Source organism: Erinaceus europaeus, chromosome 15, assembly GCF_950295315.1.
Source record: "Erinaceus europaeus chromosome 15, mEriEur2.1, whole genome shotgun sequence".
In the NCBI taxonomy this organism is placed as follows: domain Eukaryota; kingdom Metazoa; phylum Chordata; class Mammalia; order Eulipotyphla; family Erinaceidae; genus Erinaceus; species Erinaceus europaeus.
Genome location: NC_080176.1, coordinates 1,662,164 through 1,689,691, shown reverse-complemented (window position 1 = coordinate 1,689,691; position 27,528 = coordinate 1,662,164). Strand labels below are relative to the sequence as shown.

At 50.3% G+C, this 27,528-nt stretch overlaps 1 protein-coding gene across 23 annotated transcripts in view; it reads left to right on the top strand.

Annotated features, from left to right (window-relative positions):
- The window catches only part of RBFOX1 (RNA binding fox-1 homolog 1), a 1,765,566-nt gene extending 1,739,022 nt beyond the window's left edge, over window positions 1-26,544 (top strand). For 10 of the 23 annotated variants that reach the window (XM_060172425.1, XM_060172407.1, XM_060172404.1 and 7 more), the window contains 3 exons: window positions 10,988-11,040; window positions 22,773-22,848; window positions 23,171-23,384. In XM_060172425.1, coding sequence (XP_060028408.1) covers window positions 10,988-11,040; window positions 22,773-22,848; window positions 23,171-23,312 — 271 coding nt within the window. In that variant the 3' untranslated portion in view covers window positions 23,313-23,384. Of the gene's footprint in view, window positions 1-10,987; window positions 11,041-22,772; window positions 22,849-23,170; window positions 23,385-24,130 lie in introns of those variants that run through there. The other 13 variants (XM_060172406.1, XM_060172410.1, XM_060172405.1 and 10 more) reach the window with 4 other exon arrangements.
- Window positions 26,545-27,528: the final 984 nt, after the last annotated feature.

The window sequence follows — 27,528 nt, the reverse complement described above, 5'->3', positions numbered from 1 at the left end:
CAGTGGTACTAGTAATGGTAGCAGTGGTAGCAGTAATGGTAGCAGTGGTAGTAGTAATGGTAGCAGTGGTAGTAGTAATGGTAGCAGTGGTAGCAGTAATGGTAGAAGTGGTAGTAGTAATGGTAGCAGTGGTAGTAGTAATGGTAGCAGTGGTAGCAGTAATGGTAGCAGTGGTACTAGTAATGGTAGCAGTGGTAGCAGTAATGGTAGCAGTGGTAGCAGTAATGGTAGCAGTGGTAGCAGTAATGGTAGCAGTGGTACTAGTAATGGTAGCAGTGGTACTAGTAATGGTAGCAGTGGTAGCAGTAATGGTAGCAGTGGTAGTAGTAATGGTAGCAGTGGTAGTAGTAATGGTAGCAGTGGTAGTAGTAATGGTAGCAGTGGTAGTAGTAATGGTAGCAGTGGTAGCAGTAATGGTAGCAGTGGTAGCAGTAATGGTAGCAGTGGTAGTAGTAATGGTAACAGTGGTACTAGTAATGGTAGCAGTGATAGTAGTAATGGTAGTGATTGTCATAGGAGGAGTGGTAGTAACTAGTAGTAGCCGTTGTCTTTGCAGCAACAGCAGTAAAATACAAGGTATTGTATTTCTGAGCTGGAAGATGGGTCTTTGAGTAGGGACAAGTTATCAGTACTAGAATCAATCTCTCACTATGGAAGGTTTTTCCTTTTTTAATTCCTCCGGTCTTGTTTCAAAATCTCGACTCCTGTGTGAAAAAAGGCATCCCTGAAATCATTCTGGGAAGGAATCTTGCATGTTCTCATCACACAGGCCACAGACAGGAGGCGTGGGGGGGGGGGGCAGCGTTAGCTGAGGTGTGGAGAGCATTTCCCAAAGGGCCCAAGTAGGAAATCACCGCCTGATAATCCCCCCTCCAGTTTTTTTGTTTTGTTTTTTGTCTCCAGGGTTATTGCTGGGGCTCAGTGCCTGCACTACAAATCCACTGCTCCTGGAGGCCATTTTTTCCATTTTGTTGCCCTTCTTGTTATTGCTGCTACTGTTGTTGGATAGGACAGAGAGAAATGGAGAGAGGAGGGGAAGACAGGGAGAAGACAGACACCTGCAGGCCTGTTCACTGCCTGTGAAGCGACCCCCCTGCAAGTGGGGAGCCGGGGGCTTGAACGAGCCAGGATCCTTACGCCCGTCCTTGGCGCTAAATGCTATGTGCAGTTAACCCGCTGCACCACTGCCCGCCTCCCTTTTTAAAAAATGTACACGTTCAACTTGATTGTAGATGCTTTCCTCTGTTGACCCTGCCACCATCTAACTGGGAGAAATGGTTTGGGTAGAAAGGTCCTGAGAGAGGCCGTAGTGGGAAGTCAGGAGCCCTCACATCCTGCCGGCCCTTCCACCTTTGTCGCGAGGTCAGCTCTAGCTGTCCTTGGAGAAGCACAGATGACCCAGGAAGCCACTCTCGAGCAAGGAGAACTGGGCATCTGGACAAAAACCCAGCCCTGGACCGCCACTGCTTCTCATTCCCGAAAAGCTTAGGCTCCAGTTAATCGCGCACTGTACTAAGCGGAAGGATCCGGGTTCGAGCCACCTGCACGGGGCACACTTCCCAAGTAGTGAAGCAGGGCTACGGGTGTATTTCTTTATTCTCTCCCTCTTCAATTCTCAATTTCTCTCTATTCTATCCAAAAAAAAAAAAGGCCAGCAGGAGTAGTGGGTTCATAGGCTGACACCAAGCAATGGACCCTGGAGCAATAATAATAATAATAATAAAATAAAATCACAAAGTAAGGGCCAGGGTGATGGGCAGTAGTCACACACTAGACTTGCAGGCCTGAGGCCCCAGGTCCGGTCCCTAGCACCACTTTCTGAGCGAGCAGTGCTCAACAATGGAAAAGAGCCACAGTTGGGGCCAGGCGCTGGCGCACCTGGTTAAGCGCTCACATCACAGCACACGAGGTCCCAGGGCCAAGCCCCTGGACCCCACCTGCAGGAGGAAAGAAGCTTCAGGAGGGGTGAAGCAGGGCTGCAGGTGTGTCTCTGTCTCTCCCTGTCTATTCCCCGCCCCAACTTCTGTCTCTATCCAATAATAAACAAATAAAATTTTTTTTAAAAAAAGAGCCATAGACAGGCACTTGAAGGAGGAGACACTGTAGCTGTGTGTGTGGTGTTCGTGCTGTGCTTACAGGAGGTTATTTCATTCTAGTCCTGGGGGAAGTGGCCGCAGTGATGTGCAGGGACTGGACTGTAGTATCTCTGTTGTGTCTGTGGCATTTCCCTCCTTCATTACAGGTGGGTAGAGGGAAGGCAGACAAGTAGACAGACAGCCATAGGCAGGCAGGTATTATTATTTTCTACCAAAACACTGCTCTGGATTCTGGTGATGCTGGGGATTGAACCTGGCACCTCTTGTACCTCAGGCATGGAAGTCTGTGGAGTTACTGACGGCACTGTCTCCTGGTCCAATAGGCATTATTTTCAAATCACATTACATAACCTGGGTTTTAAAACAGCCTGTGATATCCAAAGATGTTACCAGCCCCTCTTGCCAAGAACATGGAGGCCCAGGGCTTCAAAAACACAAGGAGTAGGTCAGGAAGTGGCACACCTGGTTAAGTGCATATATTACCAAGCGCAAGGGACCTGGGTTCAAGCCCCCACCCCATCCCTCACTTGCAGGTAAAGCAAGTCTGTCCCTCTTTCACTCTCCCTATTTCCCCTCCCCCTCTCAGTTTCTCTCTGTCCTGTTAAATATCAAGTAGAAGGGGGGGAAATGGAAAAATGGTTGCCCGGAGCCGTGGATTCAGAGTGCTGGTGCCGAGCCCCAGTGATAACCCTGGTAGCAATACAAAAAAAAAAATGTTTTAAGAAATGACTACTCTTTATTCTCCAGATGAGGAGCCCCCTGAGCCTACAGGCCAGCCAGTGACACACGGGCAATATTTCTCATGTCCACTGTGACAGGTGCTGGTGCCAAACTCTCCCCTGTATCTTGCGTCCTTACCCGCCATGCTGCACGAAGACCCAGTTCCCTCCCCACCTCCTCTCTTCTCCTTCTCATCCTCCTTTTCCTTCCTTGCTTTGGTGACAAACACCACTCCTCTTCCAAGTTAAGGTGAAGTGTCTGTTCTGGTAGGAGCCAGGGCCAGGGCCAGCCTGGGGTCACTGTCCACACACTCATTTCGGTGGGGAGCGGGGAAACTGCTAGAGGCTGAAGTGAGTGAAGTCCGCTGGCTGTCCTCATGGCCTTTAGGTAACGGAGATGCCCTTGGATTTGAGCAGGGCCATGGGGACAGAGTCTCAGCACCAGGCCACTCCCTTGTGCAGCACTTAGCAGTCGTTAACTGTGCCCAAGTACCCACCCTCCCCTGCGTGCAAGGCATTCTCCTTGCAGAATGACAAGGCCTGGGGCATTCTCTGAGTCTTCTAGGTCAGTTGCTCTTAAGTCTCTTTGTTTACACTTCCTATCACTGTACAGTTTCTTTCCCAGTGTACCTAGAATATACTACAAATATGTAAATAAACAAGAAGAATGACCAGGCTGGAGAGGGATCTGGACATGGTATCTGCACAGCTGGAGTTGGAGAACTGAGTGCAAGGGCCAGGGAGGTGAGATGCTAGTGGACAGTCGGGTAGGTCCCCATTTCTAGGTGAGTGGGCTGGCAGATGCACAGTTGTGGCAGGGCCCACAGAGAAGGTTCATAGCAATCTAGAGGCCGTGAGCCCAGCATCCTGAGTCCAAGACTCAGCCCAGTGCCCCGCAGGGAGCAAGTCCCCGTGGGCTGTCTGAGAATGCCCTGGAATGGGTGCACCATAGCTCTGTGTATTTGACTCACCAGAAGGTGCCCCTGGTTGGGTTGATTCCTCACAGGACTCCCAGCCACTTTTCAAGAGGAGCAGCAAGCCTGCCTCTCTGCTGGGCTTCCCACCAGAACCGGGCATGTGCACAGGCCAGAACTGCAGGAGATGGAGCTGTGAGCCCAGGATTTGCAAGCATGATGTCCCGACTTCGACTCCCTGACACTGCATGTGCCACAGAAGTACCCCCGTTCCCCATCTCTTTCTGAGTGATAGCATCCCTTTCTCTCTCTTTTTAAAAAAAGTTTTGATTATCTTTATTGGATAGAGACAGCCAGAAATCAAGAGGGAAGGGGGAGATAGAGAGGGAGAGAGACGACTGCAGCCCTGCTTCACCGCCCCTGAAGCCTTCCCTCTGCACGTGGGGACCAGGGACTTGAAATTGTTCTCTTTCTATCATTTAAAAGTCTTTTTGAAAAAGTTGACATTGATAAATAATATAAAAGCTGTGTCACGGTGGTAACCATCCATAGTTAAAATGTGTATCCGAGCTATTGATAGTGAGAGTGATACGAGCGCAGTCTCATCCAAAGGCCTGCAGACACCCCACAGACAAGTGCTGAGAGAGAGGGTTAGGATGGAGTGAGCTGACCCATATTCACCCCAGAGGTCTGGGGATATCCTTGTGCCTAGAGATAATCTCAGAAATTCTGACTTCAAAGACTAGGGAATAATAACTTTAATCTTCATAATTACTTCTTAAAAATTGTATTAGTGATTTACTATGATTAATAAGATTGTGAGATCACAGGGGTACAATTCCATACAATTTCTACCACCAGAGGTCCATGTCCCATCCCCTCCATTGGAAGCTTCCCTATTCTTTATCCCTCTGGGAGTCTGGACCAAAATTCTTTATGGGGAGCAGAAGGTGGAAGTTCTGGCTTCTGTCATTGCTTCTCCACTGGACATGGATATTGGCAGGTGGATCCACACCCCCTCCCCAATCTGTTTCTATCTTTCCCTAGTGGGGCAGGGCTCTGGGGAGGTTGGGCTCCAGAACATGGGTGAGGTCATCTGCCCAGGGAAGTCAGGATGGCATCATGGCAGCATCTGCAACTTGGTGGCTGAAAGGCAGTGAGATATAAAGCAGGACAAATTTTATCATAATTTAATAATCAGGAACCCAATGATAAGAATAGATGAAATTAGGGGTCTTTGTGTCAGAAGAAGGTACAAGTCTATTTTAAGTATGTTCCATAGGGCCCATGACTTTAGTCATTTTTTGCCTGAGCCCGACAGCTAACATGCAGGTGGCCTAAAAGTGTTATCTGGGAAGATGGTGTCAGAGCTGAGAATAGGGCTAAAAAGCTGGATCAGAGCAGAGAGCAGCTCCCAAACATGAGAAAATAATAGGAACACCATGAACTGTAAACCCCATCGATCTGACCTAGGACCCATATATCATTCATTTTTTTAAAATAAGCTTACCAGTGAGAGGACCAGGGCATCACTGCGCCAGCACATGTGTTGCCAGGGACATAACTCTGAACTTTGTGCTCATAGGTCCAGTGCTTTAGTCAATGTCCCACCTCCCAGGCCTTGTTTTTTCACTCATCTTTCCCAGAAGCCTTAGTTGGCTGTGATGGTCAGTTGTGGTTCAGAACCTCTGCCTTATGGACTTTGTCTCACTGGTCCAATCAGTGTGTGTGTGGACATTCATGGCATTTGATATAAAATGGAATTTGCCATGAGTGACACCACCCCTTAAGTTCAAATTGCAATAGTGCCTTCACAGAACTGAGAGGCCAGAGAAGTGTTAAGTATTTTGAACAGTAAAACTTAAAATCAGGACTCATGGAAAACACTCCCTGCCCTTCCCATTACCAGAACTTTGTAGATTTTTTTTTCTTTTGCCTTTAGGGTTATTGTGAGGCTTGGTGCCAGCACTATGAATCGGCTGTTCCTGGCAGCTTTTTTTTTTTCCACATTATTGGACAGGACAGAGAGAAATTGAGATAGGAGGGGGAGACAGAAAGTGAGAAAAGCGTGTTTCACTGCTTATAAAGCTTCCCCCCTGCAGGTGGGGAGTGGGGGCTTGAACCCAGATGCTTATAAGTGCACTTAGTACTATGTGCACTTAACCCGGCGTGCCAGTGCCCGGCCCCAGTGGGGACTGGGGGCTCAAACCCAGGCCATTGCTCACTGTAACTTGTGTACTTAACCACATGGACCACCACCTGTCCCCTCTGCTCCTGTATCTTCACCTCGAAAGACAGGAACAAGCACAGCAGGATAGTTGTGAGGACATTCTCAAGAAGAAACACTCAGAGGCCACACTTGACAGGCAGCCATTGCCCCATGCTGGGTAGCCATCTGGTGTCAGCCTACCAATACATCAAGACCAACACAGCTTTTTCCCGTCTCTTACCAAGCCTGCCTGTGCCAGTCTGTTGGAGAAAGGCAAACTCGGAAATGAACAGGCAGGTGTCTTGCCAAAGAGGGGGAGATAGCGCAGTGGATTTTCAAAAACACTCTCCTGCTTGAGGCTCCAAGGTCTCATGTTCAATCCCCCACACCACCATAAGCCAGAGCTGAGCAGTGTTGTGGTAAAAATAAAACAAATAAACAGGCGGCTAGCCAAGTTGCTCAGATCTCTCCAGAGAGGTTATCTGAACCCATCATTTCCTTTGTCTAGAAGAGAGTCGGCATGAACGGCGTGCCCAAGAGCCAATCAGAACTCCAGTGCCTTTCTCATGCTCTCATTTCATTGTCTCCAAGTGTCACCTGGTCACTAGGGAGCTCGGGCTCACGTGGTACTTTTCCCATGCATGCAAGGCTGAAGAGTATTCTGCCTGACTTCACCCACCAGCACCGAGCCAAGACTTTTGCAGAAATCAAGTGTGGTTATTTTTGAAGTCGGAACCCGAGAGATACTGAGTGAGAGCTAGAGCAGAGTAGGATTCGCATGAGGGGGCCAAGCCACCAGTGCCAGTCCTCTTTTCTCCCTGCGAGAGGTGACCCACCTTGCAGACCACAGCCTGGAGTGAGCTCTGGCCACTTGAGTGTCCCCAAGCTTGTTTAAGGACAGCAGGTGACTCTGTTCATGCTCTCTGGTCATTCCTTTCTGAGGACTTGCGGGGGCAGTGGTTGCACAGAGTGTAGCAGATGGTCCATTTATAGGATGTTTGTGGTCTGTCTTTGTCTTTAAAGTCAACTTAGGAGTCGAGAGTCGGACATAAAAAATAATAAATAAATAAAGGTGGGAGGGGAGAGGGGTTTGGCAGCACGTTGAAATCTGCCCCTACAGACGCCTCTGCTGTCTGGCAGCTGGACACTCATTTTCTGAGCTCATGTTTGGGGAGTGTTTCCTATGAGCTGTCGTGAGAACCAGTTCTCTGGTGAATCAGCACATAATATAGACAGGCGCTTTAGGGGCTGGGTGGTGGCGCACCTGGTTGAGCACACATGTTACAATGTGCAAGGACCTGGGTTCAATCCCCCACTGCCCACCTGTGGGAGGCAAAGCTTCACAAGTAGTGAAGCAGGGCTGCAGGTGTCTCTGTGTCTCTCCCCCTTCCTCTCAACTTCTGGCTGTTTCTGCAATAGATGAAGATAATAACAATTTAAAAAGGAAAGCGAGGGAGGAAGGAAGGGAGTGAGGGGGGAAGAAAGAAAGTAGGGAAGCAAAGAAGGGAGGAAAGAAAAGGAAGACACTTTAGTGAGACTAGGACAGTTCTCTTCAGAGGTAGTGGCATTGCTTAGATCACAAATCACCAACAGCAAAGTACTCAGAGAGCTGCCCTTCTCTGAAGGAATATTCTTTTTTTTACAGTTAACAGTATTTATATACTTTTCCCACATTGTGGAGCCACTCTCTGCCCTGATCCATTAATTTTTTCCCCAAGGGGCATTTCAACTTGCTATTCCTTTTTTTAAAAAATTTCTTTATTGGGGGAATTAATGTTTTACATTCCACAGTAAATACAATAGTTTGTACATGCATAACATTCCCAGTTTTCCATATAATAATGCAACCCCCACTAGGTCCTCTGTCATCCTTCTTGGATCTGTATTCTCCCTACCCACCCACCCCAGTCTTTTACTTTGGTGCAATATGCCAATTCCATTTCAGGTTCTACTTGTGTTTTCTTTTCTGATCTTGTTTTTCAACTTCTGCCTGAGAGTGAGATCATCCCATATTCATCCTTCTGTTTCTGACGTATTTCACTCAACATGAATTTTTCAGGGTCTATTCAAGATTAGCTGAAAGCAGTGAAGTCACCATTTTTTACAGCTGAGTAGTGTTCCATTGTGTATATAGACCACAACTTGCTCAGCCACTCATCTGTTGTTGGACACCTGGGTGGCTTCCAGGTTTTGGCTATTACAAATTGTGCTGCCAAGAACATATGTGTACACAGATCTTTTTGGATGGGTGTGTTGGGTTCCTTAGGATATATCCCCAGGAGAGGAATTGCAGGATCATAGGGTAGGTCCATTTCTAGCCTTCTGAGAGTTCTCCAGACTGTTCTCCACAGAGGTTGGACCCATTGACATTCCCACTAGCAGTGCAGGAGGGTTCCTTTGACCCCACACCCTCTCCAGCATTTGCTGCTACCTTTTCTGATGTATGACATTCTCACAGGAGTGAAGTGGTATCTCATTGTTGTCTTGATTTGCATTTCTCTGACAGAGACTTGGAACATTTTTTCATGTGTTTCTCAGCCTTTTGAATCTCTTCTGTGGTGAATATTCTGTCCATGCCCTCCCCCCATTTTTGGATGGGGTCATTTGTTGTCTTGTTGAGTTTGGCAAGCTCTTTATATATTCTGGTTACTAGCCTCTTGACTGATGTATGGCATGTAAAGATCTTCTCCCATTCTGTGAGGGGCCCCTTGGTTTGGGTAGTGGTTTCATTTGCTGTGCAGAAGCTTTTTAATTTGATGTAGTCCCATAGGTTTATACTTGCCTTAGTCTTCTTTGTAATTGGATTCGTTTCATTGAAGATGTCTTTAAAATTTATGCGGAAAAGAGTTCTGCCAATATTTTCCTCTAAGTATCTGATGTTTTCTGGTCTAACATTCAAGTCTGAAGGCATATTCTTATACCTCCCCTTCAGTATTGCTGAAAGAAAGTCCACTTAAAACACAGCTACTGCTGATGACAACTCTTTATACCTTCATGTAGATTTGAGCTGACAGTCAAAAGTCACTGGAGTCAATTCTTTGGAGGATGGTGAGTCATCAAAAAGGAAAAACCCCTTTGTTCAGGAATGAAAAACAGGTTACCAAAGAAAGGAAATAGAAGGAACGAAAGAAGGCAGACAGTGGCAAACTGGTAATTATTTTTTGTTTTGTTTTGTTTTTGTTTTTTATCTGATAAAGTGTAGAGTGTCTGACAAAATATTGCTCTGAAAGACAAGCCTTGTAAGTCCTAACACTCTGGAGCAATGAGAGCAGGAGGCCTTCTTTCTTGGCAGTCCTGCTTAGAAGTTGCACTCTGGATGTTTCTCGCCTGTCCACTCAGTCACCATGTTGCATCTGTGTTGGTTGGCTCTGCTAGCTTTTCTCCTGTCTAGCAGCGGGGTGGGTGCAACATAGGACAGTCTTCAGGGACCAGGGAGTAAGACTTGGATAGAGCCTCACCTGGTCACGACCCCCTCATAGAGAAGCGAAGGCCTGTTCTGGAGAACCTGCCCCTTGGAGAAACGCCAGGCTGCCACGTTGCTTACGGCAGCATCTGTCTTGTGGACATAGATGCTTCTGAGTGCTTGGCTGGTCTGCCTGAGGCTGAGTCATGAGCGGGTTGAGGTGCTGTGTCTTGCTGTCCCCTGAGTGAGCCGAGGCGAGCAGGTCAGAACATGTACACTTTCAGCGCTGTTAGTCCTCTCTGAGCCTTGGAAAAGCGAAGCAAGCTGCCATCGTGAGTGCTAGCACATCTGCTTGCAGCCCAAAGAGCCAGACTCCAGAGATCCCTCCCAGCTCTTGTGGTTTCTAGAGAGGTCATAAGTGAGCGTAGTTACTACGACTTCCGCCACGACTTCCGCCATGTGGAGAACGAACTTTAAAAAGAGCACACTTCTCAGGGCAGGAACAACTTTGTCTAGATTTCATGAGTGTGGGAATGACTAGACTTGGAGAGGACTGTTAAATTCTCCTGACTTCGCAAATGGCAACTTTGTTTCCACGCCACGGTCTGTCTGCAACAGTAAGGATTTCTTCAGATGTTTTTAAGAAATGCTCAGACACTGGGTTATTTTGTTTTATTTTATTTTTTGTACTGAAACATTTGAACAAGACCAATCAAAACTAAGACACAGAAAGGCATTTATCTCGGTTCTTGATGATTCATACATACAGTGAGACTTGACAGGCGAGAGCTAGTAGCCTCTATGCTGCTGCTCCAGAGGCAGTTAAGAGCCTAACCAATCTCATTGGGACATTTTTATAATCTGTCTGCCACAGACTTTCTTATTTCCAGAGAAATAAACAGTAGCTCTGTGTTGGAACACATTATATTGTGGAAATGCCACAGTTGGAAGCATCAAAAGAGGGTTTTGTCATCTTTTTGGATTTACTGAATCAAAGTAAAGTAGCATTTTTCTGGTTTTGTTTTCTTTTTAAGTCTGAGTCATTAAAAATCACTTGGCAAGTCAGAGCTTATTTCAAGGGGTGAGGGCTTCCCCCACACACACACCTTCTTTAGGTAGTAGTCAGTCTTAGCTTTGGTGAGGAGACCTTCCAGAGCACATTACCACAAACACTCACTTCTGAAATGACAGTATATTTACTCCCTTTTAAAAATAACTGTGATGTTGAACTATAGCAAGGCAATCTGGAATTTGATGACTTTCCTGCCTGGATGCAGTGTGCTTTTTTTTTTTTTTTCCAAAGAGAGCACTATTAAAAAAAAAGTGTGATCTTGTAGCACTGAGATCAACAGAAACAGAGTTTGCAATGCCCTAGCCTCAGCAACATACCCCAAGCTGACACGTTGGTATCGAGCAGTGCCCGTCATATTCCAGCGTGCCCGCATCACATGGTTTGGTGAGCAGCTCCCCGCATGCCTGAGCCCTGAGCTCTCCAACCCTTCTCAGCCCAAGAACCAGCCACACATCTCCTCCCAACATCCATTCAAATGCGATGCCTTTCCCTCCCGTCACCTGGACACATGGAAGCAGAGCGCAGGCGCGCCTCCCCGAGAAAGCAGTATTGTGAATCTTATCTTCTCTTCCAGAAATCAGTTCGTCTTCGTTGCAGCAGATGAGATTTCTTGTAACACCTCTGCAGGTAACAAACGTTGCTACTTCTTGATGCACCTTCCCAAGTCTCAGTACCCTTTCTTTTTTTTTTTTTTTCACATGCTGCAGTCGGTCACAGGAGAAAGCTTTGTTTAAGAAAAAGAAAGAAAAAAAATCCATGTATTTTTGGAGTCTAGTTAAAGCCTGTGGGCCCTCCTGTAGGTATTTTGCTAATAACTTGGATAGTCGATGTCCAGTTTTATTAAACTTGACCCAGAAAAAAATAATAAAGCAATTTGAATGAAGCCATGGGGAGGGGGAATCATCTGATAGAATCATCTGATAGAATCAGGGCTCCTGTGTTAAAACACTGAACAGGGGAGATTGGTGACAGAGATGTGACTTCTGTGATTGATGTCCCGATAGACATGGATTTACTGTGAGACTCGATTCACTGGCCGCTCTCTGTGATAGACCCTAAGAGGTGAAGGCTATAAGCTACAGGCACAGGGGCTAGAATTATCTCTGGCTTAGAAGAAGATCTTCATTCTGTGAAAGATCTTCTTTCTCCTTCCCTCCAAGGTCCATTTCTGTTTCTGAGGTCAGGGCAGCAACCAGTGGACAAGCATGACAGGCCCGTCCAACGATTCCTTTCGCTTCCAGGTGGCTCAGAGCAGTTCTGTCGGCATGGAATTACTTGATTTAAACGTCCCAGTTGCTGAGCTCCTTGACTAACAACAGAATTTTTCTTTGACTTCTAAGCCTAAGTGATGACCAAAACACTTGACTAGGAGACTTGACAGTGTGTCATGTTTAGCCAACACGGAAGAAAGGGGCCTTCCTACCTCCTTCACACCTAGCTGAGCACAGTATGGTCTCCAGAAGCCCACATCTCAGATGAGCCTTAGCAATAGACATGCACCTGTTTGCAATCACATTTTGTCTGCAGAGCAGTCAACAAAGGCTCGTTTGCACATGTTTAATGAGAGTGTTTGGAGAGGAAGAGCTTGGTGGGACTGGAGAGTAAGAACCAGGTTGCCAGCCCTCTGTCTAAATGACAGGAACACAGACACCCCCGCTCTGTCTCAATGCTGCCCGTCCCCAGAGCCTGCATCCTAATTTCCAGGGAACAGTATACTCCATTTCTATGAAGCTCTTTGAACCAGGACCCTGTTATCTGCCATCTGCCCTAGCTTCAAATACCTGTTTCTCCCTGGGGTCTGGTTGTAGCCATAAGCTTTCACTAGTGCCTAGTCCTAGAAGGTTGGTAACTGCATGAACGGGTGTCCTTGGGGGAGGGGGGTTGTTGCTGGTCTCCAAGAGAACAGAATGAGAATGGAGCATGCATTGAAAGGGGGGATCACTTGGTGGGTGGGTGGGAACGTCGGTTTAAAAGCCATCATTGTGGATTTGGGGGAGGTCTCCCAGAGCCCCTCCCCTCCATGTTCAACCTTCTGCATGTCTTCTGTCTTGACATCAGCAGTGCCAGCGTTGCGACTTGAGGTGGAGACTGATTTTGCCCCACATCTTTTACGTTTTATTAGTGATTTTATGTAGATTTACAAAATGGCAAGATAACAGGGGCACACCTCAACACCGTTCCCACCACCAGAGGTCTGGATCCCCACTCCCTGCACCAGAAGCACCCATCTCTTACCAAGCCCTGTCCCGTGTGCAGGGGTCCCCACCAAGTCTTTCCCCAAAGAGTCTGCAGATGGGGAAGTTGGCCCGCGTAGGGCTAATCTCCCTCACCCGATCCAATTCAGGCAGGCCGCTCAGAGAGACCTTGATGAATTGTTATTGATCAAATTTCAGAGGGAGAGAGAGATTCCTGTGGCGTTGACGGCCATATTAATGATCTACCATATGCTTCATAAGTTCAATTTGAACTCAAGAATTGTAAATCAAGCATGAAAAAGGAGACAGCCATCTCAATCAGATGTCAGGTACCCCCCACACACCCTCATAGAAAGAAGATGAAAACCCATTCAATAGAGGTGTGGGTCCTGAGTTCAGCTCTTCTCCCAGAAGCCGGCAAGACGTGGCCTGCCCATGTGCTGAGCCCGGGCTGCCTGGGGCTATCCGCCAGTGGTTTCAGTGGCTATCTGTCAGTGGTTTCAGCTGGGGCTCTTGGCCTACTGGGTACAGATGTGTTTGATGAGAGGCGTCTTCCTCCCTCCTTGTAGATGAAGTGCTACTGGTGTCATGGTTTTGCGTTCTTACTGCTTCATGGGTGCCCTGGGGGCCTAGTGGGCCAGACAGAGAGAGCCCCAAGGTAGAGATGGCAGCATGGAGTTGGCAGTGCTGAAGAGTTTCTCTGAGCTCCCAAAGGGGAAGTCAACTTTTCTTTTTTTTTTTAACCTGAGTCTTTTACAGGGCTGCCCCAGTGCTGCCTCTCTTGCTAACCACGTGCGAGCCGTGTGCTGCTGGTTCACAAGGAGTTGGGTTTTTCTTCCTCAGTTCAGCGACTTTGAGTCCTCAAGTACTGTCCCTGTCACATCGGCAGCTTTTGGAGGAGGGGCTGAGAGATGGCCACAGGGGGGGGCGGGGGGAGAATGCAGGGCTCACCGTGCTGGGTGAGCCCCAGCACCCCAGGGAACCCCATGGGTGGTGGAGAGGTGCTGTGGTGTCCTAGAGGCTAAAGACAAGAACTTGTGGGGAGTGGGCTTAGCAGTTGAACAGTGCGGTTTTGCTCAGACGTGGGGGTTGAGAGACAAGTTAGAAACTCACCCCAGCTGAGTGAGCTGTTGGATCCTCGCTGTGAATCAGCAGCTGTCTGCAGCTGTGAGGAAAGCATCAAGGGGTTTCCATGCCAGTGGAGTCCAGGCATCTAAGGTAGAGAAAGGGGGCAAGGAGACTTACGACACGGGAGGCTGTGCGACTTCTCTGCTGGGTGAGAACGGAGGAGGGGGCGAGAAGGGAGAGCAGGCAGAGCTTTTAGGGTCCGTGGTCAGAGAAGGGGGACACTTCAGCAGAGATCTAAAGCATTTGGCAGGAGCCAGGTAAGTACACAGTAGAATGAGCAGCACTTCAGGCTAAATAAAGCAGGTGCCCTGTGACAGACACCTGCAGGAGGGTGCTGGGCAGGGCTGATGTGCACAGAGGTGACATGAGGGAGGTGCAGGAACTACACCAGCCCTGGGGGTTTTGTGAGAGGGGTGGAGGGGAGACCATGAGCTGAGCTTTGTGCTTTTTAAAAATATATTATTTATTATTGGATAGAGACAGAAATTGAGAGGGGGGGATAGATGGAGAGTGGCACCTGCAGCCCTGCTTCCCCACTCCTGAAGCTTTCTCCCTACAGGTGGGGACCAGGGGCTTGAACCAACATCCTGGTGCACTATAATGTGTGCTATAATGCTTAACCAGGTGTGCCACTGCCTGGCCCCTGAGTTTTGCCCCCCCACCCCCCGTGATGGGCCAGATGCTTTGCAAAGACCAGGCTGTAAGATGCCCTGAACTGAGGGGAGGGCAACAGCTGGGTGACTCTTGTAGCTGTGCAGAGGCCCAAGGCTCTAGGTCAGGACAGCGTGTGTGGGTACGCTGCTATGGGGGGTCTGGGGCCCTGCAAGCAAGCGGGACCAGGACATGGTGGCAGTTTAGCAAGTGGAAGTCTGGAAGTCAAGGCATTTGCGTGCAAGGACTGACTCCCTCCCCTCCCCTCGCCTCTCCCCATGCAAAGCCAGCCCTCATCCCTGCAGTCACCACCCCCAGCGTGGCTGAGTTCATGAATCCTTGGCACTTACAGAGCCAGCTCCATGCGCTAGCAGCTCTGACACAGCACAGATGTGCACAGCTGCGCTCAGTGGTCATGGAGGGGTGCACGGGCCTGCCGGTGGCCAGGGAGCCTAGCCGAGGCCAAGCTTTCCGCTGGGGCCCCCGTCTTGTCCACTTGGCCTGCAGATGTTGGGCTTTGTCTCCAGATGCTGCTCTCCTGCCCTCCTCACCTCTGCCCTCTCAAAGCCAGTATCTGTGAGTGGGGAGGGGGAGTGTGGAGCCCCCTATGCCCTCTGGAGCAGGTGAGTGTGGGGCCCACCACCTTCCCTGGGTACACGGCTGCATAACCACAGAGAGGAGAGGAAGGCAGATAGGGTTCTACGTCGGCTGTCCAAACGTCTGGCCTTGGCTGCAAATCAAATGATTGGAAATCAACTAACAGGATCAGACAGACAGTGGGAGTTACTTACTTGGTTACAAGGCTTCCAGAAAAAAAAACCCTACTCAAGGGAGGGGGGGAGAGAGAGGGAGAGGGAGAGAGAGAGAGAGAGAGAGAGAGAGAGAGAGGGAGAGAATCAGTGCTCCTGCAACAAGCCAGTCACTATTATGGTGACAGACACCACATGCCGTCCTGGACACAGACTTGCAAGTGAGGGCGGGGTCTGCAGAAGACCCCTGGCCGCCTGAACACGAGCCACCTATGCAGGATCATTAGTACAAGCTGTGCTTGGTGAGTCCAGAGGCACTAGGTGTCAGCACTGCCTCTGCCAGCCTCCTGCCCCCAGCCAGGGGACGGACGGACACACACACACACTCTCTCTCCCTCCCTCTCTCCCTCCCTCTCTCTCTCTCTCTCTCTCTCTCTCTCTCTCTCTCTCTCTTTCTCCAAATTGGCCATTCCTCTAATTGATCCTTCAAGCCTCGTCTGATCATGGGTGACTTGAGTATTTGGCAAAGTTGCCAGGCAGTGAATTGATTCGTAGCTAATTGGTCTGATTCGAATCAAGGATGGTGTGTGGTCAGCAGCCCACAGGGCAGGTGCTCTGGAAGCAGCAGCAACTGAGAAAAGCTTACTGTGCCCTGAGCATCTCTGAGTCCTCAGATCCCTGTCGGCAACCAGTGGGTCTTAGAGGCCCCAAGGGACCCGAGTTAGAGGCCTCTGCATCTGTCACGGTGAAGAATGCAAACAGGTCAGCGGTTACCAAGCCTTAGGGTGCGTGGAGACCCCCCCACACACACCCACAGAGCTTGCTTTAGAGGCAGACTCCATCTCACACCCTCCTCCATCCTCTGCCCCTAAGATTTTGTTTCTGGGTCAGGAAGACAGCCTTAAAACTGCACTCATAAACTCCTGAAAAAGAATTCTGGAAGGAAACCCTGCAGACAGGGACCCAGGACAGATCCACTGGGAATCTGCTCTCTCTCCCTCCCTCCCTCCCTCCCTCCCTCCCTCCCTCCCTCCACGAGGAGGAGAACCCATGGCTGGCAGTTCTAGCGCTCTGTTCCTCCCCGGTCGGGGGAATAGTGACAGAGCTGGTGCAGAGTGAGCGAGTGAACAGAAAGGGTGCGGACTGGGCTTTGAAATTCAGCCAGTGTGTGAATGTCCTCCGGTAGGTCCCTTTGCCGACGGGTCACTCACTGAAGCAGCATTAACATACAATAGCGGCTTATGCGAAAAACGGGAAAGTGAGGGTCCCCCGTCCACTTTCCTCAGCCCAGCTGCTGCCTCGTAGCGGGATCCCCTCCACGGCTGTCCTGCTCACACCATGCCAGAGCAAGTGTCCATTTGTCATCTGAAGAGTGGCAGTGTGTTCCATCTCTTAGATGGAAGGGCTACTTGGTGTGGATTGGAAACACTGTGGACAGTCTGGGTACTGGCAGTATATTCTAGCTCTCTGTTCTGTCTGACTGGTGCAGTGTGTGTGCGCTAGGGGACTCCTGGGGCATTGGTCCCAGAACTTCCCTTCTCTCCCCTGGTCGTGGGCCTCTGGGCTTTTAGATCCCTTGGCCTGGAGTGGTGAGGTGCTGGCACACAGCCTTTTGGTGGGCCGCGCCCTTGGTGGGTGGCTCCAGCATCCGTCCTGTGGGGGCTTGACCATAGTGACCCCAGACTGAGGAGGCACAGGCCTTCACATCCCAATGACACCGATAACCGGCGTCCACTTGCTGACTGTGAGTCCGTCGTCCCCAGCTCGGCCTCACTCAGACTGCGCCCTCAGCCTCGCCGTGACGTGGGTGGGCACACAGACTCAGGAAGGAAACCCTGTCTGAAATGTTGAGCGAGGAGGAGGAGGCGAGTCTGACCCTCAGGAAGCCTTAGCTGCTGTTCAGTCCTGCTCATCTGCAGGAGTATTGGTGACCCCATGAGGGCTTCAGAGATACAACTTAGATTGGATGGCAGTTGGGTGCCATGTTGAAGTCCAACCATGATGGTAGCTTCTTAGTAGGTTTGGCCAGAACAGTAGTGTAGACACCAAGAAACTGAAAGCTTTGTTCTAGGAGAATGGGCTTGGCCCGCACTGAAGAGAGCATGGGTCTTTTGCTGGGAGAGGCACTCGAGAGTAGAGGATTTCAAAAGATGGCAACAGGCATGGCTGCGTCTTCTCAACCCCCAGAATTCACGAGCTCACGATCCAGGCTCTTACCTCAGCTGGAATTCAGAAGCAGTTCTCTTGAAGTGCGCCGAGAGGCCTTGGGGGAGAAGCAGGTGTGCGATCTGGCTCTTAGGGACTCTGCAGGTGGTGGCAGTTAGCACGGGCAAACCCAAGTCTGAGGCTTTTTCAGTTGGGAAGCTCAAGAGTTCAGAAGGTGCTTTTCCTTCTAATTCCGATGAAAATGCTCATAGGACATTGGGACCAACCCAAGAGAAGGCACACTGGAATTGAGAAAGGTCAGAGCCGAGGTGAGGTGAGGCCCCTTCCTGAATTTCTGCAGTATCTGCAGGTACCACCCGAGACCGTTGGCTGCAGTGGGAGCCATTCTCTAGATGTACTGAGCTGTGGGTCTGGTTTAGCTTCTGTGATTTCTGTAATTGGAGAGGCTCTTAGTATACGACCCAGCCCCCTCCTTAGTCTGTGACCGTATAAGTCATCACCTAAATTAACAGCGGGAGACGGCTCCGTAGTCAAGCAGGAATATTTTTTTAATTGTATTTGTTATCGAACAGAGACAGGATTGAGAGGGGAGTGAGAGAGACAGACACCTCTTCACCACTCGTGAAGATTTCCCCCTGCAGGTGTGGACCAGGCCTTGAACCTGGGTCCTTGCACACTGTAGAGTGTGTCCTGAGCCAGGTGCACCACCGCCGGGCCCTCATACAAGAATATTTTTCTCAGTGGTGGCATTCACTGAAGCCAGTGATGCAGCTGGGCTCTGAGACTGCAGATCCCTGAGCCAAGTCCAGAAAGAACTCTTCTGATTGGTTCCAGTCGTTTCTGTCTGAGTGTAACTCTTCATAGGGTACCTTCCTCTTGTGGCCAATCTAGAGATGTGTCTCCGGGTCCTGGGTGTCTGTATTTCTCTACCATCGCTCCCTGGCTCGGCCTGCTTTTGCTCTGAATCTTAGCCGTAAGGATCGTGATCACTCTCCCTATCTTTCGAAACTTGCACATGCGAGCAAGTCTGAACGTAGAACTCTGGTTTGGAAATGGGAGATTCTCACTTGGAACCTTTTAGATTGCCGTGGTGTGAGGCCATTCACCAGAAGGATGCCCCAAGGGCCCCCAACCTGGCCCTGGGAGGGTATCTTCTGGGCTGCGTTCCTTCGCCGCCCTCTCAGGTGAGGGGTGTTGTCTCCGTTTTGTGAAGCCAGGACAGTCTCTAGGGGGCTGGTCTTTTCCCAGAGGACTGTGGGGCCTTCCTGTGATTCACGGTTTTTGGTGATGAGTGTGCTGGGGTCAGTGTGAATCTGCACACGTCCTTGAACGTGCTAAGTGGAGTGGAGCTGAGGGGCCTTGTTCCTTTTTCTTCTTCCTCCGGAGTGACCTGGACCATAGCTTCTCTCCAAGATGGTTAAAAAGGGAGCAGCCACACGTGGTGTCCTTTGTACTACAAGAGACACATACGTGACATGTGGCTGTATTGTCCAGATACCTGACACCACAGTGAGACCTCGGGGGTTGTGCAGAGACGGGGCCCCACCCTCGACCCCTCCTGAGGCATCTCTCTACCCTCCGGGCCCACTCGGGCTACCTGGGAGCCTCGCACCATTTCGTGAGTGCATCTAGGCCTGGGGCTTATTTCCTTCACGGGATTTCTTTGAGAGACACCAGAGCCACCCCCACGCATGCAAAGTCGTGGCTCTCTCTGGCTGAACTATCTCCCTGGCCTGGGGAACATATTTTAATTCATATTAAGAGCAGAAGGCAGGGGAAGAGGGTGAGGTCTGTGAACTGAAATGTATCCCGTGAAATGATTGACAGTGATCTTACTGTATGCCTGTCCACAAGGCAGCTGAGACGAGACCCCGGTGTGAGCGCTGGAATGTCCCTCTTGTAGTCCACTGGCATCTGGCCGGCTTCACCCAGACTTAGAGCAGGTTGAGAGCAAATGGGCCAGGAGCACAGGGCTTACATGTGAGAGATCCCAGGTTCTGTGCTAGCACCACCAAAAGCCAGGGCCCTGACCAAAACAAATTTCATTTTTTTGGTGGATATATATATATATATATAATTACTAGATAGACAGAAATTGAGAGGGAGGAGTGATAGAAAGGGGAAGAGACACCAGCAGCCCTGTTTTACCACTTGCAAAGATTTCCCCCTGCAGGTGGGGACCAGGGGTCTGATCCTGTGCCCTGTGACATGGTCACTGAGGTCGGTGCGCCACCCCCGGCCCCGGGAGCCCACAGAGCTCTAAAACCCGACTTCCTATTTATTCCCCCAGAGGCACAGAGCACATTTCACTCGGGCACTAGCTGGAGCTCACACAGAGCAATTCACAGGGCCTCTGCAGCTCACATATCAGGCAGCCCTCCCTGCATCCGGAGGGGGACTGCTAGAGAGACACATGGCCGTGTCTGGAAGGGCTCTCTCTGTGATGCCTCTTCTCACCAGCCGTCTGGGTAGGAGGGCGACCGGGTCATGTACGGCTCCTTAGATGGACGGACGGACGGACGGACGGACGGACGGACAGGAAGAGATGGATGGCAAGGCAGGTGGGTGGATGGTGGAACGGCCTGTGAGTAGTTTGGAGAGGCAAGGACAGAGTCAGAGGGCCCAGACTGCTGCTGGCTGACGTGGTGGTTTCTGAGAGGGAGGGACACGGTGTCCTGGCCTGGGCACTCTGCAGTCATGTGACACTTCACAATGTCCTTCTCAAAAATGGGCCCCGATACCGTCTCCATTCGTGCAGCGATGCTCTCAGCCATCCCCGTGATGACAAGAATCACTTAGCGGTGCTTTGCGCCCAGCCATTAAGGGACACGTGACTACAGTGAGAGAGACACAGGAGACCTGTATCAGAACATGGCGGTCTTCAGGCCCTGGGACTTGCTGTCCTTCCTTCTCTGGGCTGTGCTCAGCTAGTCGTGAGGACATGGGGTCGCCGATATGCCCAGCATCCATGCCCACCGGGGAGCCGTGCTCCTCCGGACCCCCATCTTTGCTAAAACCTTGTGTCTGTGTTGGGGTGTAGCAGGAGGACTGGCTTGGACGTTAGCATCTGAAAAGAAGCCTCTCTGCTTTCAGTTTGAGCTGACGTGGCCTCTTTTCCTCTGTGGCAATGTAATTTATTAATCATAATCCAGAGCACCAGGTTCTGAAGGTAGGGGTCACCCTGAGCCTGGTAGGTAGGGGACGCTAGCTACCAAGTCACCCCTTTTGAGTTTCTTGCATGGAGGCTGTGCCCTGCTCAGTGTGAGAGCCAAGCAAGCATTCTTCTCACAGGAAGACAGGAGAGCTCTACTTTCCCTGAATGCACCCAGGCCTCCTAGCCTTCTAAAAAAGGGGTGGGGTGGGGGGGCTGCTCTGAATTTGCATTCTTCACTCATTTCGAAGAAACTCTGGACTGGGGGCCATGTAGCGGCTGTCAGTTGCTTGTCACAGAGCCAGCTGTGGAAGAGCATTACATTTTTCCAGAGAAGAGAGAGAGAGAGAGATCTTGTTTTTCCCCAGAGCAGGGCATCACCATGCTATATTGGGGTTACCTCTCCTGTCCTCTTGTGAATCTTGGCTTCCTCTGCTCAGGAATTTCTTCAAAAGCTTCCTCCTTCTGGATGCTAGACCACATCCCACATCCCGCGCTCCACCCCAAGGGGAGGGGGCGTCTGCGGTCCAGAGGACCACTCCAGGCTCCTTGTGAAGATGCGGTCAGCTCAGTCGCATTAGGGACAGGAAACTTGGTTCAAGTCCCAAGGTCTTCTCTCTGGGGACTTAACTTGGAGTCCAGAGTTAGAATGTTCTTCCTCATTCGAGGATGACCCCTGTGCATACTAGTCACCGACTCTGGGGCCGGAGAGGCTAGGGAGAGGAGTGAAGCCAGTCGGGCAAAGCAGACCCCAGAGATGGGAGGCTCACAGCGCGTTGGCAGGACAGTCAGGAGCAGAGCCTTGCATATTTCCCCACACCCCCCCCCCCCGATTCAGGGAGCCCTGACTGTAGCTGAGAGCTCATGGAAACTGACTTTATAAGGAAACCAGTGTGACCAGGTACAAGTTGCTGTGTAAGCATGACCTGTATCACTTAGGTGACATGTTTAGGACCTTTAAAAAAAGAGAATCACCCAGTATCTAAAAGTCCATCAATAAATGTCTTGTAGAAATCAGCCCCTGGGCTTCACTCAGACATTCCACCACACACTCTCCACTTCCGGTTTGGTGGGCGACCAGGGCACCCTCCCACCTCAGGGCTCACCACACAGCCCCTAGGCACTGCAGCCAGGACCCTGGCACCCAGCATGCCTAGGCGGGGTGTGATGGGAGGGACAGGGGACTCTCAGCAGGACATCGACCTGACGTCACCGGGAGGGCCTACTGTCCTGCCCCCTCCCCACACCCCCTGAATGTTGAGGAGACAGAGACATGCACCAGGTGGAGCCAGTCCTAGCTCAGACCACATCCTTCTGGGTTCTGCCTGCCACCAGCTCAGCCCCCAGCCTTAAGCCTGTGCCCAGTGTCAGGGAGACATACCGAGCAGGTGCCTCGTATGAGATGCCCAGAGCTGACCAAGGCCTCCAGCTGTGAGCTGGCTCTCGTGTGGAAGGATGTCACCACATCCCATTGCGGACACTTATCAGACTCCTGCCCCTGTCACGTCCACTTGAGGGCTTGTCCTGAGAGGCGAGGCTGGTGGAGAGAGACATTCAGAGATGAGGGAATGCCACCAAGAAATACTACCTGAGGGGTCGGGGGTGGGGGTGATGCCTCTATCTGGTTGGCCGCACATGTCACAATGCGCGAGGACCCTGGTTCAAGACCCCGGTCCTCACCTGCCTGGGGAAAGGCTTTGCACAAGGGGTAAAGCTGTCAGGGCTGCAGCTGTCTCTCTCCCTCTCACCCATTTCCTTCTCCATTTCTGGCTGTCTCTCTCCAATAAATAAAGATAATGAAAAATACTTTTTAATTAAAAAATTAAAAAGAAATACTATCGAAAATGTGTCCCTCCCCAGAATCCGGCCCTAGATTGATGAGCTAAATGTAAATGCTCTGGGGGGGACAAGTCCCATAAGCCCCTTCAGAGACTTCTGTTTCCCTGCATTTTTCTATCCTTTCTGGACATTCAGACCAGGCTGGGCCGGGCCACTTCTCCCCTCAGTCCGTCCACCCTGTCTGGCTTGGTGACACCAAGCCCCACCAGAAGGAAAGGGCTCAGGCTCAGAGTATCAGCATGGCCTGTCCCCTCTGCAAGGGCGTTGGGGACTCCCCAAGGGCAGCTGTCACAACAGGCTCAGGAGGGAGAGGGAGAGAGAGAGAACACCACCTTGCCAACGGGAGCAGCTGGGCCCAGAGAACCCACAGATAAGGAGGTCCCTGCGTGTTGTCCTGGTGCTGTGTGCTGTGTGCTAGCTGTCGCCGCACTGTGAGGGTCCATCCTGACTCACCGCTGTCTCTCTCTCCCTCCCTCCCAGTTACGGACGAGTTTATACTGCAGACCCCTACCCCCACACACTTGCTCCAGCCCCCACCTACAGCGTTGGTGCCATGGTAAGTGCCCTCTCCTCCTCCCCCCTCCTCCCTCCCTTCCCCCCAGCTGAGCCCACAGGACCTGGTGGGCCCCTCTCCCCCTTTAACTAACAGCAGCTAAAAATGTCACCTTAATCCTCCCGGTAAATTTGATGAATGTCTTAATTTCTTGGCAACATAGTGCATGTCAGTTATTATATTTCTAATTTTGCAAGTCTCACCTAGCTGAGCACTTACCTTAATGGAATAATTAGTCATTTTGATAATTAAATCCATCACTAACTGAATGCAGTGTCAATGCAGAACTTTTTTTTTCTTCCCCCCTCCCTGCTTATTCACTTAGCTCCAAGGTTCCAGCACAGACTCCAGAGGAGTTAAGCGGCACCCTTCCAAGCCTCTGCTGTCAGGCAGCTGAGAATCTGCCTGCCTCTCCTCCCCTATTCCAATTCATGTTTAAAGTCCTAGTGGCCCAGGAGAGAAAGTAGAGAGGGGACACTGTGTGTGTGCCCCAACACTAAGGATTAGAATCAGCTGGCATTGTCTTTGGGTTTGTTTTTTTTTTGCAGTGGGGGGAGGGGGGGCTCTGGATTTTTGTTTGGGGAGGGGTGGGGGAGGACGGGGTAACTGTATCTGCCTGGACTTGTTCAGATTTCTCTGCACCACACCTCCTGGGCACAGTGACGTGTGCCCGCCACAGGAGAGCTGACGTACGCAGTCTCTACGGAGCTTTCTGTCTGGGATCAAGAATATCAGCCCTTGTCTGAAAAACTCAGATCTCCCAGAGGCACTTGGTTGACTTGCCAGCCCCCCACCTTTTAGAACGAGGGAATAGCCCAGCGCCTCCTACCGCCCCCCCCCAGCTCCTTGAAGTGCTGAGTCAGACACTCAGGCGGCAGTCCCTGGTTGGTCTGCCAGTGTCTTGCCCTGAGTCAAATCTTCACCCTGATTTTTTTCCTGTCCGCATGTGAGCAGAGTCCAGGGAAGGAGAGTGGGGTGTCCACATCCCACCGGTTGCCTGGGAGCAACCTCTGGAGTGTAGACTGAGCTCCCCCCACCCCCAGCCCCCAAGGGAACAAGCAGACAGCACTCTCCAGGAACCCGGACTGGCTTTCTGCAGACACTCTTGTCCTCAGGAACCTTTGAGAGGGAGGGCAGGACTGGCCCCATCAGGGATGGGTAGGGGCACTGCCATGCGTTTGTTTTCGAGTGTCAACTTTTCACATTATTATTATTATATATATTTGCTGGCGCACGTGTTGCAAAAGGGAAACGTAAACACGCACCCTGAATTGCTTTGTTTCAGAACGCTTTTGCACCCTTGACTGATGGCAAGACTAGGAGCCACGCTGATGATGTGGGTCTCGTTCTTTCTTCATTGCAGGCTAGTATATATCGAGGGGGATACAACCGTTTCGCTCCATACTAAACAACAAAAAACAAACAAAAAAAAAGAATCCAACCATTAAAAAAAAAAAAAACCTTCCAGTGTGGGGAGAGAGGAGCTTTCTGAGGCCTGGGTATTGCAATACATCCTTTTAGCAACTCAAATAAAATAAACAGAGGGAAAAAAATTCACATTTTTATCTTATACCTCAGCTATTTTGTTCTGTGTCTTTGACGATTGTGGGTCTTTGATTTCTGGAGGTTCTGGTGGTAGGAGCTTGTGTGGTCACTTTAGGATCATGGGGACGGGCCTCGGCCATTCGGGCGGAGTGCAACCTCTAGACTCTGGGGATTCAAGGCCACTGGGGTCACCCGCTGTGGGGGGGGGGGGGCAGAGAGGGATGGGCTGTAGTCATCTTTTTGTTTCCACACCGCACCTGATTGACTTTAGTTTGTGCAAGTAAAGGGTGGGAGGGACTGGCTGGCAGACTGTGACCAGACCAGCGGCTCTCGGCTGCCCAGTGCACATGCTGGAGCCTTCCTGGCGGCCCCCGTGCAGCCCACCCACCGACTGCACTCTTTTTTATATTTCTTCCGGTAGAATAAACGACTGGTATCATTGCTGACTTTTATATTCCGGGAGGGAAAAAAATAACGTTAATAAAAAGGTGATTAAAAAAAAAAAAAAACACTGTTTCTATTTTTTCTTTTTTTCCAAAAAAAAAGAAAAATTTAAATTCTTTGTAACAGTTTTAAAAAATATATATACATCTGTGCAGTGGAGTCTGTTCAGTTCTAGAAACAGTCTAGGAAGCTTCAGTGGTAGCCTAGTAGAACTGGTAGAAGAGAGACAGACGTCACCATTTCTGTGGCATTGCACGATAATCATGTTCGGTTTCCAGAGGCGTTTTCCAAGTGTCACGGGCGTTGGCTTAGAGATGACCACAGTGTTCTCCTCAGCCTGATACTTGGGACACATGATGGTATTTTGTAAGCAAGATGCAATTTTTCAGTTGGTGAGAACTGCCCTCCACTCTCCCCGGGCTTCTATCCGTCTCTTTCATTCTGTCTCCAAGGGCCCAGGAAACTGGTCAGAAAGCAGCAAAAAAATAAATGAATAAAACTAATCATCAGTGGCCCCAGCCCCCTCTCCAGTAAGTCAAGTCGCATTAGCTGGAAAATTGCAACTTGTCTGTATTTCTTCTGTTTGAACTTTTTCCACGTTGTCCTGTTTACAAGTTAACCTGATTTGGGGTATCTGTCATGGGTCTTCCTGTTTTTGTATTTAAATAAACAGCAGCAAGCTGTCCCTCTCCCCACACCCCTACCCCCCACCCACCAAGTAGTTCTGCTGCCATTGTGAACCTCCCACCCCTGGCCACCCGGGCCGCACTCCAGTAAGTTATAACTCACCCGCTGTAACAACTCTGCTTTCAGACAAAAAAAAAAAAAAAAGACAAAAAGACAAAACTTAAAAAAAAAGTGTTTGTGATGCAGCTATTTCCCTCTTGTCATCCTTTGTGCATGCAGTAAGACCGGTTGGATATTTAAAAACAACAACAAAAAAAACATCAATAAAGTTTCACCAGATTTGAAAAAAAACGATCCAGTCTCTGGAGCTTTGATGCTGAAGACAGGCCTTGTTAATCTCCAGAGGAGAGGAAGGAGAGGGTGGCAGGGGATGAGTAGCAGCGGGACTGTGGGGGGTGGGAGGAAGGGAAATGGCCTGGGTGGCTGAGAGCTCCCCTCCCTCCCTGCCTGGGAAGAGGGAGGCAGCAGCAGTCTTCCTCTGGTTCCTCTGGCCTTGGTTCTCAAGATCTGGACTTTGGTGAGAATATTTGGAATCGCAGGCAGAACGTTCTTACTGTGTTGGTTCAAGTAAACTTAATTTGCTGTTTTGATTTTCATCTGATGAGCTGTACTTTCCCCCCATGACTGTGTGTAGTTTTACGAAAAACCCTTTAGGGTGGGGGGTACCAACTGACGTTGCAGACTCTTCCGTGAGGAGTGCCCTCCAAGATGCCAACAAGTCATTTTCAAATGTTATGTCAGATGTAAACAACACATTTTGGATTTTTTAAAAAATGGTATTTCTTTGGAATGTTTTCATTTATCTAAATAACTAGTACTATTATGAATTATGGGAAAAAAAAGATTAGTATGTGTGACATATAGTGACTTCTTAACACACACATCATGCAGTCTGCAAGCCCAGAAAAATGTGTTTATCTGTCTTTAGAAAATAGTGTTTATATCACTTACAGTGGTTTGTGAATAAAGAAAACTGGTTTGTAATATCAAAAAAAATTAATAAAAGCTTAGTCTGAAAAGGTACCTGGGAGTCAGTGTGTTGCTCCTGCAAGTTGCCCTGGAGGGTTCTCTGGCGCCTCGTGCCTGCAGGTGAGCCGGCTGTGGGAGGCGAGGCGGGAGGGAGCTCCCCTTCCAAGGCCTCCTCTTGCTGGAAGCCTGTCAGTTCCTAGGAGAAGCAGAAGCCGGCTCAGCTTTCCCTGGCTGGGAGACCAGCTAGGCCGCAGCCACAGGGGCGTGTGTGCCTGGGCCTCAGTGCAACCCAGGTCTGTCTCTGCTCCTGCTCCTACCAACTAGAGACTGACGCTTTTACAAACTGCATCTGGATGACAGTGACAGATGGCCAAGTTAGGAATGTACCTTTTGGAGGAGTCTAGGATGAAAAAGAGGAGGGGGGGGGAGACCCCAGTGTGCCAGGGTTTGCGCGGAGGGTGATGGAGGGGCCTGCAGGCTCGGGGCCTCCTGGCTCCACACGACTGTTTACTGGCTGCAGCTGGTGCACGGCCTGCCTGCTTCCCCTAAAGCCCAGCCTATTATACACCCACAGCCTGGCAACATCCTGGGGGAGGCTGAACTGGGGTCCTGACCTGGCTCCCTTGCTGTCTGCACACCTGGTTAAACACACACATGACAGGGCACAAGGAGCTGGGTTCAAGCCCCTGGTCCCCACCCGCAGGTCTGTCTCTCCCTCCCCCTCTCAATTTCTCTATCTATACAATAATAAAATTTTAAAAAATTATCTCCTCACCCACAGTGCCAGAGGGCAGCGTCCCCTCCACCCCTGAATCTGGTGACGAGGGCGGTTGAAAGCGGTGGAGTCAGCTCCACACACCCTGAGCTATTTCGGTTCGTAGGTGTGGAAACTGAGGCACAAAGGGAGCTTCGTGGCAGAGTGCACGCAGGGAGAGGAATGAGACGTTTGCCTTGGTGGTTCTAGTTTTCCCAGCGCAAGGCTCAGCTCTGACTCATGGTGCAGCCAGGCTTAAACCTGGGACGTTGGCGGCTCGGCCA